A 19587-nucleotide genomic window follows, 5' to 3' on the forward strand; every position below is an offset into this window, starting at 1 on the left:
CACCTCTTCCTTGTTTTTTCCTTAAACTGGAATGTGAAAAAGTAGGATATGCCTGGAAAGGGTTCAACCTACAGAAAAGGAAGTCAGCAGTTGGAAAGCCACTACAGCTGGTTATTCACTTTATTCTGAAAGCATTGGGCCTGTTGATACAATCACACCCACAGGAAAACTTCATACAGTTGGCTAAAGGCCATCCGAAATGACGCAGCAATAATCCATCACGTAAAAGTCAGCCGTGTCACTGATTCTGTCCAGCTAATTTGGTTGCGCGAGATGAGACCCAGGCCACCTTGGTTCCATCCAGGGAAGTGAGGAGACCAGCAGGGATCCCCGAGGATTCCTGGGGCAGGAATTGCTGGGCCTAGAACCGAGGGCTGTCTCACGGCTGCTGTTTCTCTCCTCGGTCAGCCCACTCTGCCATGTTTATGAAACAGCTCCCTCTGATTTGATGAGTCTCTGTGCTTTCATAAATCTGACTCCCATACGGTTTTGCCTTGCCTCAGCCCCCTCCCCTCATTCTCTGCATGAGGTGCTTTCGACCTTGATCTTGCATATGTGACATATGCATATACACTCCTCTGCAGGCAATTCTCTATACTTTCATCAGAGTCCTGGAGGGGGCAATAACCCCACAAAGGAGTAAAAACCACTGTCCTATCTCATGACACTCTAGCTATAGTACCTCTCCTGGTACCTCTCTTACTCATTTGGTTTCCTAATTCCAAATTTCTAATAGAGTAATAGTAATGGCTACCACATATGGAGCTTTGAGGATGAGCCAGACAGTTATAAGGATTTTATGTGGATTAACTATTTTTAATTCTCAAAACGGCATTATAAAGGATCTAATATCTTACAGAAAGGAAACTGGGGCATGGTGAACCTTGAGTAACATGAACTACTCGTAAGGTTACACTACTAGTAACCGGCTGAGACTGAAGATTCCAAAGACATGGTGCTTAAAATTTTCTGAATCAAGGGGTGCGTGGGTGGCTCAGTGGGTTAAGCATCCAACTTTTGATTTCGGCTCAGGCCATGATCTCACAGTTCGTGAGTTCAAGCCCCACATTGGGCTCTGTGCAGACAGAGCAGAGTCTGCTTGGGATTCTCTCTCTCCCTCTCTCTCTGCCCCTCCCGTTCGTATACTCTCTCAAAATAAATAAACATTTATATATATATTTAAACTTTCTGAATCAAGCCACAGGTTGCTGGTAAGACCACAGGCGGGCATCCTTGGATCAAGTCCAGTCGCAGCTGTGGCAGGGTGAAGGTGGATGGACACGGGGGGGTCAGATGGCTTGAAACAAAGCCACTGCCAGGCAAGGCCACAGCAGAATAGTTTCTCTTTAAAAGAGTGTAGGTGGTGGGCAGTCACACTTAATAACTAATATGTCTACTATTACCATTACTTTCACTGTTTGTCTTCTAGGAATATTTCAAAATCAACAAGGTGATTAATTAAAACTTCTCTTTAAGAATTACATAAGAAAGGTACGATACTGTGGGAAGAGAAATAAGGGGTGGCCAGGAGCCTGTCAGCTGAAGAGATATAAAACTCAATCATGCACATGCACACATACACACAAATGAACACAGCCCTGACTGGCGTGAGGCTTCCCTATGGATGTAGGGAGAGCGAGTCCTGCCTTAGGACTGAATAGCCATGAAGATACCTAAATGCAAACTACCACCTACCTTTATTCCCCCAATCCCTAACAGCATGTTGTGGAAAAACTCCTCTTACTTATGAACAAACATAAATTTATCTCTAAAAATTACTACTGAGAAAGAGAGGGGAGGAGGGAGGGAGGGAGGGAAGGAGGGAGAGAGCGGGGGGGGGGGGGAGAGAGAGAGAGAGAGAGAGAGAGAGAGAGAGAGAGAGATGGAGAGAAAGAATGCAGGAAATTAAAAAAAAAAAAGAATATATTCCAAGATAATTTTTCCCAGACTAGGTAAAAATCATGGCCCAAACCATTAATTTTAAAACGATCTCTGTGGTAGGCAGATTATGCCCCACTCCTACCCCCAAACCTGTCCATGTCCTGACCTCTGTGAATCTGTCACCTTATATGGCAAAGAGGAAATAAGGTTCTGGATAGAATTACGGCTCCTAATCAACTAACGGAGGTAGAGTAGCCCAGATTACCCAGGTGGGGCCAATGTAATCAATCACAAGTGTTCTTAAAAATGAAGAGGGGGACACAAGAGAAGTCAGAGCTGGAAGGAGATGGGGCTGTGGGAGCTCAGGGCTCTGTGATGTGAGAAGGACTTGACCCTACCACTGCTAGCTTCGAAGGTGGAGGAAAATGACCCTAAGCACAGAATGCAGGCAGCCTCTAGCAGCTGGGAAGGGTGTGCATCTAGGGGGATTCTCCCCGAGATCCTCCAGGAAGGGACCCAGGTGTGCTGACAGTGTGATTTCACCCCGTGGACCCACGTCAGATTTCTGACCTCCAGAAATGTAAGATGATGAATGTGTGTTCTTTGAAGTCACTAAATATGTGATAATTTGTTACCAGTAATTTGTTGAGCCTTTATGAAATAAGAGCTGTAAACAAAGATAAAACAGTTCCGAAAAGAAAAGAAATGATACAGGCACCTGGGTGGCTCAGCCAGTTAAGCGTCCAACTTCTGCTCAGGTCATGATCTTGAGGTTCGGGAGTTCCAGCCCTGCATCATTGGGCTTGAGCTGACAGCTCAGAGCCTGGAGCCTGCTTAGGATTCTGTGTCTCCCTCTCTCTGCCTCTGCCCTCATTCTCTTTCTCTCTCTCCCAAAAGTAAATAAACATTAAAAATTTTTTTAATTAAAAAAATAAAAAAGAAATGATATAAGTAAAAGTTAAAAAAAAAGGAACTAGCAGAGTTCAGAAAGGAGAGGAAGAGTAAAATCAAGTCAATATGTAAAAAAAAGGTAGTAATGGTAGCAACAAAAAGGAGCAAAGAACCTGTTAAAAACACAGCTCGGGCTATGGAAGATGAACTTGAAAAACTGAGAAGATAAAATGGAAAACAAAAGGATCAGAGAGAAAATAACAGATACAGGAAATGACAATGGCAAACTAACAAATCCCGACGGGCATTTTTGCTTCTAATGTTTATTTATTTTGAGAGAGAGAGAGAGAAAGAGCACAAGTTGGAGAGGGGCAGAGAGAGAGGGAGAGAGAATCCCAAGCAGGCTCTGCACTGTCAGTGTAGAGCCCACTCAAGGCTCAAACTCACGAACTGTGAGATCATGACCTGAGCTAAAATTAAAAGTTGGATGGACACTTAACAGACTGAGCCACCCAGGTGCTCCCTGACTGGGATTTCTGGAGAAAAGAACATAGAGAGCTGAAAAGGTGTTCTGGGATATAGTTCAATAAATTAAAAAAGTTACCTTAAATGACTTTAGTGAAGGGTTACATACGTTCTACAATAAACTAATAGAGATGAATGAATATCAAGACACAGTGAGGTTACTGTGCCTTGAAGATACAAAAACAAACCCCCCAAAATGAATTCCATGACCATTAAGAAAAAGAAAAAAAAATCAGGCCACAACCACCTATGAAGGAAAAATCAGGCTGGCTTCAGACTTTCAGGAATACTCAACTGCAGAAAACAGCAAGGATTATACAAAGAGAAGTATGATTGCAGAATTTTGTACCCAACAGTCACTTCAGTACAAAGGCATCAGGCGGCTACTTAAAAATGTGCAAGGATGGAAATGAAATAGTTCACATGAGTCGATTCTGAAGAAACCAACAGATGAATAGTTATCAACCCAGGGACGAAGGAAGAAACTGTAGCAAAAGGACTGGAAGCAGATGCTGGATTCATAAATGAGAGAATAAAAATGTTATAAAAGAATGACATATGTTAGAAATAATAACGTAATTAGCAAAATTCAGAAGACAGAGGAGGAAGAAAAGCAGAAGATCATTTAAATATTTTGACTTCCTCATCATCCATAATGGGGGTCAGTAGACACTTCTTAGAACTCGCAGTCTTAGCCATGATGAATACATGTTATCATTTAAAGGTATAAAAGTAGGGGTGCCTGGGTGCCCAACTCTTGGTTTTGGCTCAGGTTTAAGTGTCCAACTCTTGGTTTTGGTTCAGGTCATCATCTCATGGTTTGTGAGTTTGAACCTCAAGCTGGGCTCCACGCTGATGGCACAGAGCTTGCTTGGGATTCTCTCTCTCTCCACCCCTTCTGTGCTTGCTCATGCACGCTCTCAAGATAGATAAACTTAAAAAACAAAATGAAAATCCTTTAAAAAAAAAAGTGTAACAGTAAACTTGTACCCAATAGACCTAATTGCTTACCTGATATCCTTCTACCTTTCTTCCTTACTAATAGGACCCCAATTTGGGTCAGGGACGCAATGTGCCCACTTAGAAATAGTCACCTTCCCAGCTAAGGGTGACAGCCAGGGTGAAGTTGTGACATAGTTCTGGTCAGTAAGACATATTTGTAGGGTTTCTAGGAAGTTTTGCATCCTTAATAGAGGCATCCCTTTTCCTTGGCCTCCTTGTTTTCTTCTTTTCTGGAACGTAGATGGTGGACCGACTGTGGCATAACCATGAGATAAGCAGGAACAGTGACGTCAGAAGCCGAGGACAGCCAAGTGGGACAGCACCAAGTGCCAGGCTTACCGGTGACACTGCGCAGCCATGGCACCCACCCAACCGCTCACCTCCATACTGTTCATTTTATGAGGAAAATGTCCCCTATTCAGTTAAGCCACTGGTGATGGAGTTCTAGTCCATAAAAACCAAACATAACCCTAACTGAAAATCACTTGAAAAAACTAATAATAGGAACGTAGCGAATCCAAAATCGGGTGATGGAAGGGAGAGCGGAACGTCAAGTTGTAGTTATGTAGGTAACTCCTAGGGGAAAAAACCCTAAAACTAACTGTAAATGCTCAAATTAATCAGAAGGAAAATACACATAAACCAATGCAGCCACCAAACACAGGGTAAAACCCATTTAAGAAAGTAAAAAGCAAACAGTATATTCAAATTCAGACAGAACTAAAACCAAGTATATCTGTCATATCAGTAAACTCACGCAGACTCAAGATCACAATCAAACTCTATGTTGAACACTGAACATTCACTTGGAACAAAGCAATTCTCCCCAAACTGGCCTAATAAACTTAATGCAATTAACATTCGAAATCTTAAGGAATTTTCACTCTGAAACTTGAAAAGCTGGTTTTGAAGTTCAACTCTGGAAAAGTAAAGAACAAAGAAGAGATTTTTGTCCTCTCACACAGCAAAATGCAGTATGAAGGGTCAGCTCTCATGGTTATGGTAATCACATTAATACTAACAGTTTACTGCTCTTCCAATCCTTGCCTGTCAGGCAAGCAGGTGCTGCCCTAACATGCTTTATGGGTATTATCTCATTTAAACCTCACATCCCTGCAAAGTAGCCAGTACACCACCCCTAGTTAACAGACTGGGGTTTAGGAAGATGGGATCTCCGCCTGAGGTCACACAGCCAGAAAGTAAGTGCTGGCTAAGTCTGACCCAGGAACTCTTCCTCCAGAGCTGATGCTCTCTCTGGTCTAACTCACTGCACACAACTGCCTCTCAGCTGGACGGGTAACACAGTGAAACAGACTCCACTCATATGAAAAGCATGTGATAAAGGTGCTATTTCTAAATAATGAGTAAAGGACAGATTATTCAATAAATGGCTCTGAGACCAGTGAGCCTCTATGCTGAAACAAATAGATCTCTACTCTCATATCTTATGCAAAGGTAAATTACAAATGTATTCACAACTTAACATAATAAACAAAAAGATAGATGAATATTTTCATAATCTTGGATCTGGAAGGGTCTTCACAATCACAATACCAAACCCAGAGGCTATAAAAAGCCAACGGATTGACTACATAAAAATTTTAAACATTTTTTTTTTTTTGGCAAAAGTTACTACACACAAAGTTAAAAGAAAAAATGAAAAATATTTCCAACCTATACAGTAGACAGGAGTAATACATAGAAAATTATTAAAAGCAATAAGAATATGACAAACAGTCTAATAAAAACCGGCACTTTGGAACATAGAAATAGCTAGTATGTCTAGGAAAAGCCATTCAACCTCACTAACAATCCAGGAATGTACAGTAAAATAATAATACCATTTTTCACCCATCAGATCAGCAAACACTGTTTACCATCGCAAAATCTAGTGACAAAGGGATAAAGTTTTTCGTTAATAGGTACAAGCATCTGAGAGAGGGATTTAGTAAAATGTATCAAAGGGCCTTAAAATGATGGGTATGTGCACATGCAAATGGCTCAGCAATACTATTTCTAGGCCTCTATCTTACAGAAATACTAGCTCAAATGTGTCAAAATATATATACAAGAGTATTGAGTGCAGTGTGCTTACAATGCCAACACATCACAGTTAGATCTATGCACAGGAGGATGATTCTACTCAAACAGAGACACAGGATGTAGCCTCTGGAAAGAATAAGGCAGAACTCAATATAGTGGCACAGGAAAAGATTAAGGGCATATTGCATTAAGTGGAAAAGAAACCATATTGTAGAACATTACTATGGCACGGTGCCTTTTATCTTTTAATTTGAAACTACGTGTGTGTATACACACACACGCACACACAAACATACTCATAGGATCTGTCTCCCTCTCCCTCTCTCTCCTTCCTCTCTTCCTCTCTCCCTCCTCATACATGCAACTAGTTGGCTGTCCGGATGCTTGCGTGCTCTGGAAAGAGATACACCAGACTTTCAGTGCTCACTTTTAGGGAGTAGGATTGGTGGAAGAAAGGGGAGAGAGAAAATTTCACATTTTACTTGATTCAGACTGAATGTTACTAGCGTGTTTTCTTTAGTAATTAAAAACAAGAAGGCTAGAAAAGTACATCAAATTAAAACAGGTGAAAAAATTAATTAGAATAGAAGGTTTTATCCAAAGAATAGCATACCTTTGTTTTTTCAGCTGTGGCTTATTTGAAAATTGTGATATTAGAAATACTTGCTGAGCTTATTCAGCTTTGTGTGGAACGTTTTCAAACCCAAATTAAGTACTATTAAAATAATAATGTCCACACTACATTCCTTTATACCACAGGTTGTTTCTCATTTCAGGATGAACTTTAAGTAAGGTAACGTGTGCACATTCACAGAGTTTTGAAATGCTTTTGGTATTTTTAATTGCCTGAGCATGCTGAAAGTTAACTTAATAGGTAACAGTTAACAGAATATTACTATATTACAAAGTTACAGTAATTAAAACAGTATGGTATTGGCATAAAAATAGATCAGTAAAAGAAAATACAGAGTCCAGAAATGAACCTATGCATGTATGGCCAGTTAATTTACAACAAAGGAGCCAAGAACATAGAAGGGTTAGAAAGGATAGTCTCTTCGATAAATGGTGTTCGAAAAACTGACAGCCACGTGCAAAAGGATGAAACTGGACCCCCATCTTACACCCCTACAAAAAGATCAACTCAAAATGAATAAAGGACCTAATCATAAGATGTGAAACCACGAAGCTCCTAGAAGAAAACACAGGTGGTAAGCTCCTTGATGTCCATCTTGGCAATAACTTTTTGGATTTAACATCAAAAGCAAAGAAAATGAAAATAAAGCTAAGTCGGACTACATCAAAGGAAACTATCAACAAAATGAAAAGACAACCTATGGGAAAAAGTATTTTCAAATCATATGTCTCATAAGGAGTTAATACCCAAAATATATTTAAAAATCCTTCCAACTCAATGGCAAAAAACCCAGTTAATCTGATTTTAAAATGGGCAGAGGAACTGAACAGAGAACCAACCCAAATGTCCATCAATGGATGGGATGAAGAAATAAAATGTGTTATATACTGTTGACCCTTGGACAACATGGGGGTTAAGGTACCAACCCCCCCCCCCACAATATGCACAGTCAATAATTTGTGTATGACTTTGACTCCCCCAAAACTTAACACTAATAAACTCCCTACTGTTGACAGGGAGCTTTACCAATAACATAACAGTCCCCGACACATATTTGGTACTTTATATGTGTTATATATTGTACTGTTAAAATAAAGTAAGCTAGAATGAAGAAAATGTTATTAAGAAAATCATCTGCGGGGCGCCTGGGTGGCTCCGTTGGTTAAGTGTCTGACTTCGGCTCAGGTCATGATCTTGTGGTCCGTGAGTCTGAGCCCCGCATCAGGCTCTGTGCTGACAACCCAGAGCCTGGAGCCTGCTTCAGATTCTGTGTCTCCCTGTCTCTCTGACCCTCCCCCATTCATGCTCTGTCTCTCTCTGTCTCAAAAATAAATAAACGTTAACAAAAAAATTTTTTTTAAATAAAAAAAAAAGAGAGAGAATCATCTGGGAGGGGTACCTGGGTGGCTCTGTGGGTTGAGTGTCCGACTTCTGCTCAGGTCATGATCTTGCAGTTTGTGGGTTTGAGCCCCACGTCGGGCTCTGTGCTGACAGCTCAGAGCCTGGAGCCTGCTTCGGTTTCTGTGTCTCCCTCTTTCTCTGCCCCTCCCCAACTCATATTCTGTCTCTGTTTCTCAAAAATGAATAAACGTTAAAAAAAAATTTTAGAAAAAGAAAAAAGAAAATCACCTGGGAGAGAAGATCCTTTTACATTGCCATAGGGTATTTACCAAAAAAAATCATGTAAGTGGACCCGTGCAGTTCAAGCCATGCGGGTGCTGTACACAGAATGGAATATTATTCAACCTTCAAAAAGAGTGAAATTCTATCACCTGCTACAACGTGGATGAACCCTGAAAACATGCGAAGTGAACTGAGCCAATCACAAAAGGACACATATTGTAGGATTCCACTTACACGGGATATCTAGAATGGTCAAATCCATAGAGACAGAAAGGAGAATAGTGGATACCGGGGCTGGGGGTGGGGTGTGGTAAGATAGGGAGTTAGTGCTTAATAGTCATGGAGTTTAAGTTTGGGACGACGAAAAGATTCCAGAGATGGACAGTGGTGATGGCTACACTGAATGCTACTGAAATGTACGCTCAGAAAGGGTTAAAATGGTAAATTTTATGTATTTGTTTTACCACAATAAAAATTTAGTAGAAAGCCTTACGTTATTTTTTAAAAAGCACGGTGTTTTCTTAGCTGTCTGTATTCCCAACCTTCAATCCATTCAACTAACATGTACCCAAAAAGTAGGAAAAAAAGCCATTACTAGGTTCAAAGACAAATTCTCCAGAATCTAAAGTCCACAAAACAGACGCTCAGTGACTACGTACAGGAGGAATTATCTTTTATGCCAAAGCAATGAGGAAAATGCAAGCTTAAAAAAAAAAAAAAACCCTTCTCATTTAAGCAGACAAACATTTTCAAAATTATTTTCAGAAATCTGACTTGCAGGTAAAATCTGGTGCCTATCCTTACTTATTAACTGCATTTTCACTAAAGAAAATGGACAACATTGAAAAGCATCAAAAAACAGCAAGTCAGAACCACACCACTGGCGAAAGCACATGATCACTAACCGCTAAATACCGGGCAAAGAATAAACACACTGAGCATGGAAGACGTTACAAGCACATTGAAAACACTTCAAGTAAGACCTCAGCGGATGAGCTGACGTGGAAGCCAGGGATACAAATGGCAGGAATTATTTTCCAAAAAGGCTCTGGGTAAGAGGTCATTGTTTCGTGTAAGTAGATCAGACTGCGTTTTTATTCTTCCGTGTTATTAGAAGAAGACAGGAAACAGGTGTGTACGTGGGAGTCACCCAGAGAAGAAGCCTCTTGGCAGTGGTATGCCCTGTTCCAATGTTGTCTTAAATCTTGTATTCCAGTGCAGGAGGTGGGTGGGGACCAGGGGAGGGAGGGGAGTAGGGAATGTGCAGTGTAAGCCACTGAGCAAAATCACTCACTTCATATTATTCAAAGGAGTGAAAGGGCTATAGGAGTAAGTTTTGCCACTTCCTATACATTATTTTCCTTTGAACTTCAACGATAAACATATGGGACTATGTTCTGCATTACTGGTTCTGTTGATTCTGCATTTTACCGCTATGGAAACTGAGGCACACACAAGCTGAATAAACTTGCCTGAAGCCACGCTATTAGTGGATGATGGAGTGCGGGTGTAAACCTCAGGTCTGACTCCAAGGCTCGGGACACCCTGAGCTACACCACCCCACTCCCACCCAGGCAGGAGAAAATAAGTTAGGGACAAAAATGGAAATGATAGAAAGAAAATATGCTAGGGTGGGTGCCAAAATAAACTACAAAACATTTACTTTTAAGATGAGATCTTGAAATAGTAGCAAGAAAGAGTCAGCTAACAGGGAGGAGCTGAGCAGGCCCTGAGTAGGAAACTAGATACATTAAGGGTATTTCTGAGCAAGGGCTTCTCAGGGTGCTTTCATCCACCCCCCCCTTTTTTTTTTTTAGCAGATATTGACCAGAATATCAGACATGCCTATTTTCAAATACGTGGATAAAGTCATGTACCCAAATCAAAAGTTATTTTTTCCACTTTGACCCCTATCCACACCTCCGCATGAATCCTGGAAACGTGGGCTTCCAGTCATTCCTGAGGCAGTACCTCAGTTTTATCGCTTGCTAGGAGCTGCTCCTTAGGTCTCCTCCTGTTTTTCAAGAAAATGAGGAAATGAGTAGAGAGACAAGAGACACAGACATGACAGAACACCTGCCTTGTGGGGTTTTCTGAAGCGGGAACAAAAAGTATCTATGAGGTACACGATCCCTTATAAAAGGTCTCTCCCTCCCCCTTACTGTTAACGAAATAAACATTTCTTCTAGAATAAAAGAGTTGACCTAATAGATTTAGTCATTTTAATTGAGGTATCATCAATTTTCCCAGGTAACTGAAGCTTGGTCCTAGAGTCCTAATTAAAGTAATAGAGAAAAAGAGCCCCAGGTAAAGGCCTGAGATGGTCTCTATGAATAAGGGGCACTGATTACAAGATCTATTTCAGCTTTCATGAAATTAAATTTACTTTTTCCACCTCAACCGTGTTCTGAATAACTGGGTTGAACAGAGTCATAACCTTTAGATCAAGATATTCATCATTAACGCAAACTCCTCCATCCAGTGAAAATGCCATTTATCACAACATAATTATCACTGACTATCATACACAAAGTGTATAACAGCATAGCACCCCAGGAGCCACTAACACTGGATTAAAGTGGGGTAGGCAGAGCTGATGCTCTGAAATACAGTAGGGTGCAAAGTGGATACAAATAATGCTGCAGAGATATGATCTACTGACATAAAAATGTTTTTAAACAACAACACATGAAAGTGTTTTGTGCCTATTTATGGCATGAATCCATTTTTATTTTTAAAATAAAATCACATAGGCATTCATTTCACCTCTACACAGTTATTATATGTAGGGTAAAAAAAGTCTGGGCAGATATATACAAAATATTAAAAACAGTTATCACAAAATAGAAGAATTAGGGTTTTTTTTTCCTTTTACTTAAAACTCATTTTCTAAATTTTCTACAACCAAAGGAAAAGGGGCTCGAACTCACAAACCGTGAGATCACGACCTGAGCAGAAACCAAGAGTCGGACGCTTAACCGACTGAGCCACCTAGGTGCCCCCAAAAGGAAAAGATCTTAAAAGATACTGACATGAGTGCAAAAGACAGGGAAGGATGAGATTTTTTCTCATTTATCACTGGCCTGTGATCAATAGATAGAAGAAATAATGTCACAAATTTTAAAAAATGGAATGCAACACATTTTTTAAGCAGCAATTTTGACAGAGTGCTAATCGAATCAGAAATTCTTTCAAAATTCTGCTAAGAGAATATTTTTTTCAACGCACATCATGTTCATCTTGAGGAAAAATAAATAGGCTTTAATTTTTTTTTTTTTTGCTATGTTAGATCATGCTGAGTTTTAATGCAGAAAACCTATGAAAAATACCCTTGAATATAAAGGCAGCAAAGTAAATTCTCACAGATGGAATTTCATTTTTGTTCTAACTAATTTGTGAACACTGCTTAGGAAAACCCATGCTGATAGAGCATTACATGCTTTCAGATAATGAAATACTTAGTAATCCCATTAAAATATCTGTTAAAGAGAAATGTGATCATCAGGCTTCCACTAATTTGTTTTTAATATGAAGGCTTAGGATCAATTACAAAGTAACATATGCTCAAATCTAAATAAACACAGTAAAAAAAAACCCCACATAATTAATTACTGGTATAATGCAAGTAACTAGACTCGTGTGGTGAAAATTACTTTTTTTTTTTTTTTAAGTAGGCATCACACCAGTGTGGAGCCCAACACAGGGCTTGAACTCACAACCCTGAGATCAAGACCTGAGCTGAGATGGAGAGTCAGATGCTTAACCACCTGAGCCACCCAGGCGCCCCTCCGTGTTACTCTTAAACAAATATTTAGATAAGCTCATGTTGACCTGTTGCTTCCTTTTCTTGGAATGTGAATTGCCTAATCAGGTAACCAGGCTAGCCGTAGTCATTACGCAGGAGTGCAAAGCATCTGTCACTGTCTCCTGACTTTTCCTAAGTGAAGCAATGCAGTGGCACAGACCGAGTCATACCTGAGCCCCTGTCTTGGCTCAGCCACTTACCAGCTGTGTGACTTCAGCTACCTGGCTCTCTAGGCTTCTACAGCCTTGGGGACAGGGGGACGATGTTCCACGTGTGGTAAAAGGATTCATCAGATGAATGCACGTAAGGTATTCATACAGTAGCCTGGCAGGAAGGAAGTACTCAAAAAAGTGATACCCTACCTAGGTCAAATCCTGGTTCTACCACTTAGCTGTGTGAACTTGAGCAAGTTACATCTCTCCGTCTGTTTCCCCAGGTGCAAAGTTAAGCTAATTTAGGGCTGTTGTTCAGAATTAATACGTGTAAACTGCTGGAACTGTCACTGACACATAGTGTTACATGAGTGTCAGCTCCTGTCAGTATATGAATGAGGTGGAGCTGAGTGGGACTTGTGGGGGCTGCCTCCCAATGCTTCTTGAATCTATTTTCCCCTACCAGAGCACTGTGTTGTATTCCACCATCTTCCATCCTGTTTTCAGTTTCTCTACATCTAACATGTACAGATTGAAGGAAATGCCTGAAACAGAGTAGACTCTCCATAAATGGTTCTCAAAAAAAAAAAAAAAAGAATGAATGTAGTTCCACCTTTTCACCAACTCAGGCTCTGTCTTCTTCAGGTGGTGCCTGAGGCAACTGCCCTAATCCCAGACATGGTCAAATGCTTTTCGCAACACATACAGTTAATAATAAATGCTACTTAATTGGGTATGTAAGGCTAAACATTAAAAGAAAGGGGAAAGATTTCACTAACCAATAAATAAATCCCCCATTTCATACCACTGTATCAAGATGGCTATTTTCCATAATTTCTTACTAAAGTAAATACTATTCAGGAAATCCTAAGTAACACTAAAGTAAATACAGTATCCGTGGTTATATATTATGAAGTGTTTAGCTATAAAAATGCTTAAATATGATTTCTGGCTCCCAACCTTCTGACAGCCGATATTCCTAAATTAGGGATTAAGTCTGGTAAACTCTGCAATGTTTCCTAATTATATCGTATGCTTGTTAAAATTCACTTGAAATCTGAGAACAAACACTAATGAGAAGGGCAAAAGAAGCTAAGAAAGTAAATTTGGAGTCAAGGCAGCTGCATTTGAAAACATCGATTTCAGGGGTGCCTGGTGGCTACATCAGTTTTAGCATCTGACTTTGGCTCAGGTCATGATCTCATGGTTGGTGAGCTTGAGCCTGACATTGGGCTTGCTGTTGCCAGCACACAGCCTGCTTGGGATCCTCTGTCTCCCTATCTCTGCCCCCCACCCCCGAAAAAATAAACATTTAAAATAATAATAATAATAATAATAAAAATGTTGGGACGCCTGGGTGGCTCAGTCGATTAAGTGTCCAACTTCAGCTCAGGTCATGATCTCACAGTTTGTGGGTTCAAGCCCCGCGTGGGGCTCTGTGCTGACACCTCAGAGCCTGGAGCCTGCTTTGAATTCTGTCTCCCTCTCTCTCTGCCCCTCCGCTGCTCATGCTCTGTCTCTCGCTGTCTCAAAAATAAATAAAAACATTAAAAAAAAAATAAATAAAATAAAAATGTTATTACACTAATTTTACTGACTTGGGAAAAAGGCATGTTTTATTTTCAAAGTAAAACTAAAAAGCAAATGCAAGTAATAGGGGTTATACATGATTTAAGAATCCACTGTCCTTTAAAATGCAAACAACTTTTCACTTGGGTACAGGTGAGCAACTTATTTATCTGATCTATAAAACGTTTTCGTGTCTACAAAACATGATCTGAAATCTTCCCAAGGCACTTCTACATGATTCTAAAGCACACACTGTTGTGTACGGCATTCCCCTTCCTGGGTGTTCATAAATTACACTCCCTTAACAAGTTCTCTCAGAATGGAATTTACATCTTCAGCTTGGACTTCTCCCCTGAACCTCAGAATAGTATATCCACCTGCCCGCTTAGCATTTGCAGTTAGATGTCTGTGGAGCATTACACACGTAACGTGTTCGAGCTGAGCTCCCGATACTGTCCCCAAGCCCGCTTTCCCCACCCGGCAGCTGATCTGCCAGCAGTACCTGCCCTCAGACAACATCCAGAACCTGACTGCCCACCGCCTCTGCTGCTGTCATTCTGGTGCAAGCTGCCATCGACTAACCTGGATCATCACACAGCCTCCCACTTGGAATCCCTGCCTCTGCCCCTGCCTCCTCTTCAGTTTGTTCTCTCTGTGGTTCTGTTACCGTGTTAGGTTCTATCACATCAGTCTTCTGCTCAAACCCTCCAAGGCTTCCGCTCTCAGACACATGTCACAGCTTTCCATCAGCACTCCCGACTCCAATTCACCCTGAGCTCTGACCCCCCTGTCCTCCTCACATCCCCACTTCTTTCAAATGTCACCTGCTCCATGAAGCTTTCGCTGACCACCTTACATGAAGTTTGCACACCACACTCCCCCGCTACCTCGCCCCTCTCTGTACTTTTCCTCCACAGTATCTGCCACCATTTAATGCACTGTGTATCTTCCTTCTTCATTGTCTTCATTGTCTCCACTCACTAGAATAAAAACCATGGACTTTTGTCTTTTTTGTTTCCTCTAGAGTCAAAAATGGTGCCTGGCATAGAGTAGACACTCAATAACTGTTTGCTGAATGAACAAATGAGTCCACTTATCCAAAACTTAACATCTGACATCATGTTTAACCTGATCAATATTAATTAAGTACAAAAGACAGAAGTCCAAGAATTGCCACCAAATTAGTAGGCTACTTTGGGAGAGATGGCAAATTGTTCGTTCGTTCGTTTATTCCTCATTCATTCAGTGTCCCAGTCACTGGGAAAACAGCAGTGAACAAACAGATATGTTACCTGCCCTCATGGAGCAGACATGTGATGGTGTCCATTCCCCTGTTCCTACAACCATGATCAAAAGGTGCCTGTGGGTAAGGTCAGGGTCAGCAGGCCCCCAGTTTTGCAAGCATGACCCTCAATTCCTTCTTCCCCCTTACCCAGTTCTGAACCCATGAAGCAATCTGTCATCGAGACCTCTTGGGTCTCCCTCAGGTATGCATGCTATGCGATCAAATCCCCTCATTCCAGTAACACTCAACTCCCCGCCCAGCCAGCATCATCTGCCCCCTGAGAATTAGGATGTTCCCCCAACTTCCATCTTGCCACCAGTCTCTCCCCATCCAGCTGGTCTTACACACCATGGCTGGAGTTATATCGCCCCCTAAATGCACACTACTCCCTTTCCTAAACGTCCTTAATAACTTCCCATTGCCTATAAAGGGGCATACAAGATCCTAAACAATCTGTCCCAAACATACCTTGATAGGCTCATCAAACACAGCTCTGGTTTTCTGCTCCAGATACCATTCCCTGCATGGCTCCTTGGCAAACACTGATTAATCCATTGTTTAATACTTGACTGAAATGTTACCTCCTCCAATTCCCTGCAGAAGAGAAAGCTGCCTCCTCTGTGCCCTCAGAACATTCTGTTCATACTTGTGCTGTAGCACTGAAAACATTACGCACAGGCTCCTTCGTCACTGTACATGCTCACTGAAGACCATGCCTTACCTACTCTTCGAACTCTACACTTAGCAGAGCACCTACCACAGAAAAGCACTCCATCAATGTCTTGAATACATGAACAGCATCGCCACCCAGAAACCTCTTCCCTGGAATGGCTTCTACCTGCTGATTCCAGTCCTGCTTGAGACCACAGGGAACACAACAAATGCTTTGTCACACAAATGCCTTTCTAATTGGAAAACAGCCATCAGATCCTTTTCGGTATTTTTTTCTCCGAGAGTTCTTTCTGCCTTCCTTCACATTCCACAGCCCAGAGTCTCTTTGCTATCCTGGTTGTGCCTTTTCTGAACATCTTCTAGGTTTATATCCCTTTAGAATGGTGGCATCTAGGGGTGCCTGGGTGGCTCAGTAGGTTAATCATCCGACTTCAACTCATTATGATTTTGCAGTTCATGAGTTCAAGCCCCTCATGAGACTCTGTGCTGATAGCTCAGAGCCTGGAACCTGCTTTGGATTCTGTCTCCCTCTCTCTGCCCCTCCCCCGCTCATGCTCTGTGTCTCTCTCTTTCTCTCAAAAATAAATTAAGAACAACATTAAAAAAATAGAATGGTAGCACCTAAAACCAGATAAATATCACTCCTTAGTTGTAGTTAACCCTCTTCAATTAATCTAACCTAAAAGAGAATATTTGGAGATTCACACTAATTATAGGTTCATACTGAGCTTACTATTGACTGAAATTTACAATTTTAATTGTCATTATTTATTTTTATGTTTTATTTTGAGAGACAAAAAGAGAGCAAGCAGGAGACGTGCAGAGACAAAGAGGGAGACACAATCCCAAGCAGGCTCTATGCACTGTCGGCACAGAGTCCGACACAGGGCTTGAACTCATGAACCATGAGATCGAGATCATAACCTGAGCCGAAATCAACAGTCAGATGCTTAACTGACTGAGCCACTGAAGTGCACCACCACCCCAATTTTTTTTATTAAGTAAACTCTACCCCTAATGCAGGACTCAAACTCATGACCCTGAGATCAAGAGTCACATGCTCTACCAATTGACCCAGCCAGGTGCCCCTTGACTGAATTTTTCTAATGTTTGAAGATTAATAGGTTTCATTCTAAAAGCAATGCTCATTAAACATTTTTGTAAACTAAAAATCGGAAGAAAAAACTAATCCCGCCAACTAAAGACATCTACTGAATAAATTTTGTGAATTTTTTAATGCATATGGGAGTTTTGTTTCTTTTGTATTTCTCTAACCATATTATTCAAGTTATACATATTTCACATATCATAATCATTTAAAAATATTTCTAGTTGAAAATAAACTGTGATTTATTACACACTGACCATGTGCTATTCTAAAAGTAAACCAGCAAGTTAAGTATTATTATGATTTACAAATGAGAATATTAAAGCTTAGGAAAATGAACTGACTTATCCAAGGCCACACATACAATTTTTACCCAAATATTTATTTATTTATTTATTTATTTATTTATTTATTTAAAAAGTTTTTATTCTATTTTTAAAGTAATCTCTACACCCAACATGGGGCTCGAACATACAACCCCAAGATCAAGAGTTGCACGTTCCACCGACTGAGCCAGCCAGGCATCTCCTCCATTTTTTTTTTTTATTAATGAGAAATGTAAAGGGGTCATTCATATGAACCATAGAGTCTGTTGAATTTGGACATATGTTATAGACCTCCTGTAACTGCATAGAGATTAACAAAGGAAATTTTCATCACAGCAGAAGGTTCCCCTGTGCCTTTTCTCAGTCAATTCTCCCGCCCAGGAGTAACTATTCTGATACCTGTCATGATCAACTAATTTGCCTGTTCTTGCAACACATAAATGGAATCATTTAGAAGGTGCTCCTTTGATCTCTCTTCTCTTGTTCACCATGATGTCAGTGAGATTTGTTCATGTTGTTTGTTGTGTGTGTCATTCGTTTGTTCTCTTGTTATTGCCACACAGCATTCCATATAGGAGAATACCATAACTTGTTTAACGCATTCGCCTGTTGATGTACGTTTGGGTTGTTTCCAGTTTGGGGCTACTTTATTATTATTATTATTATTATTATTATTATTATTATTATTATTTTGAGAGAAAGAGCACATGTGCACATGCAGCAGGGGAGAGGGACAGAGGGACAGAGGGAGGGAGGGAAGGAGGGAGGGGAGGGGAGGGAGGGAGGGAGGGAGAGAGAGAGAGAGACAGAGAGAACGAACTCTCAAGCAAGCTCCACGCCACCAAGGGTGCAGCTCAATGGGGCTTGATCCCAGGACCCTTGGACCAAGACAGAGCAAAATCAAGAATCAGACCCAGGCGCCCTGGGGCTACTTTGATTAAAGCTGCAAGGAACAACCTTGTTTATGTCTTCTGGTAGACACTTGAACTCATTACTCCTGAGTATATACCTAGGAGTTAGAAGTGCTGAATCATAGGACAGGTGTATAGTTGGCCTGGGAGATCCTGAGAAAGGTTTTCCAAAGTGACTCTCCCCAGCAATAGGTAATGAGTTTACCTGCTTCTTATCTTCATCAATATTTGGTTTTTTAATTTTAGTTACTCTGGGGAATGTATCATCTGGTTTTCTTTTAAAGTGCCTTTTTTTTTTTTTTTTTTGGTAGGAGTCCCTTTTATGTTCTGGTTGTAAGTCTTTTATCAGATATATATATTGTGAAAATCTTTTCTCCCAGATGTGGCTCATATTCATTTTTAATAGCTATGTATTATTCTCTCAAGTAGATAAGTCATCATTTATTTTTCTACTGCTGGAGGTTTAGACCACTTCTAATTCTTACTGTAATTAAATGCTTTGATGACCATCTTTTAAAGCTCTATCTGTACCTAAAATGTTTCCTTAACCTAGATTTACAAGAAGTAGAGTTGCTTAATGTATATGACCATTTGGTATTGATATACACAGAGCCAAAAAGCTTCAGAATGAACTCTATCAATTGATGTTGGTACTCAACAATGCGTGAGAATATCCATTCACCATGTCCTCACCGACTCTGGCTTAAAAAAATTTTTTTTATCAGTTTGATAGAAAAAAATTATCAGTATTTTGTTGTTTTAATATTTAGTTCTGTGACTACTAGTAAAATTAAAAATATTTTAATTTTGCTGTCTATACTTTACTTTTACAAATGGTCTGTTCATTTTCTGCATATGCATTTACCTATTGGGGTCTTTAGAATTGTTCTCATTCATTTAACATATTAACCTTTTTCTTTTCCTTTTATATATATTTAATATACAATATATGTGATATTTTAAAGATATTTTTATTTTTTTATTTACTAGAATCATTTCCTGGGATGTAATTTGCTTTGGGCTTTTAAAACTTTTATGTGGTCAAATCTGTAATCATACCCTACCTTAGAAATGTCTTTTCTTGGGGTACCTGGGTGGTCTAGTTGGTTAAGTGTTTGACTCTTGATTTTGGCTCAGGTCATGATTTCATGGTTTGTGAG

General features: G+C 40.4%; 1 protein-coding gene across 4 annotated transcripts in view; it reads right to left on the minus strand.

The window, feature by feature from the left end:
• Positions 1-19587, minus strand: part of MYO1D (myosin ID) — a 363813-nt gene that overhangs the window by 295961 nt on the left and 48265 nt on the right. Inside the window, exon 1 of one of the 4 annotated variants that reach the window (XM_015083443.3) lies at positions 15879-16200. The exons of the other annotated variants lie outside the window; for them this stretch is intronic. Coding sequence (XP_014938929.1) covers positions 15879-15892 — 14 coding nt within the window. The 5' untranslated portion in view covers positions 15893-16200. Of the gene's footprint in view, positions 1-15878; positions 16201-19587 lie in introns of those variants that run through there. 4 annotated transcript variants of the gene reach the window in all.

The sequence above is a fragment of the Acinonyx jubatus genome, chromosome E1, assembly GCF_027475565.1.
Source record: "Acinonyx jubatus isolate Ajub_Pintada_27869175 chromosome E1, VMU_Ajub_asm_v1.0, whole genome shotgun sequence".
NCBI classification, from domain to species: Eukaryota; Metazoa; Chordata; class Mammalia; order Carnivora; family Felidae; genus Acinonyx; species Acinonyx jubatus.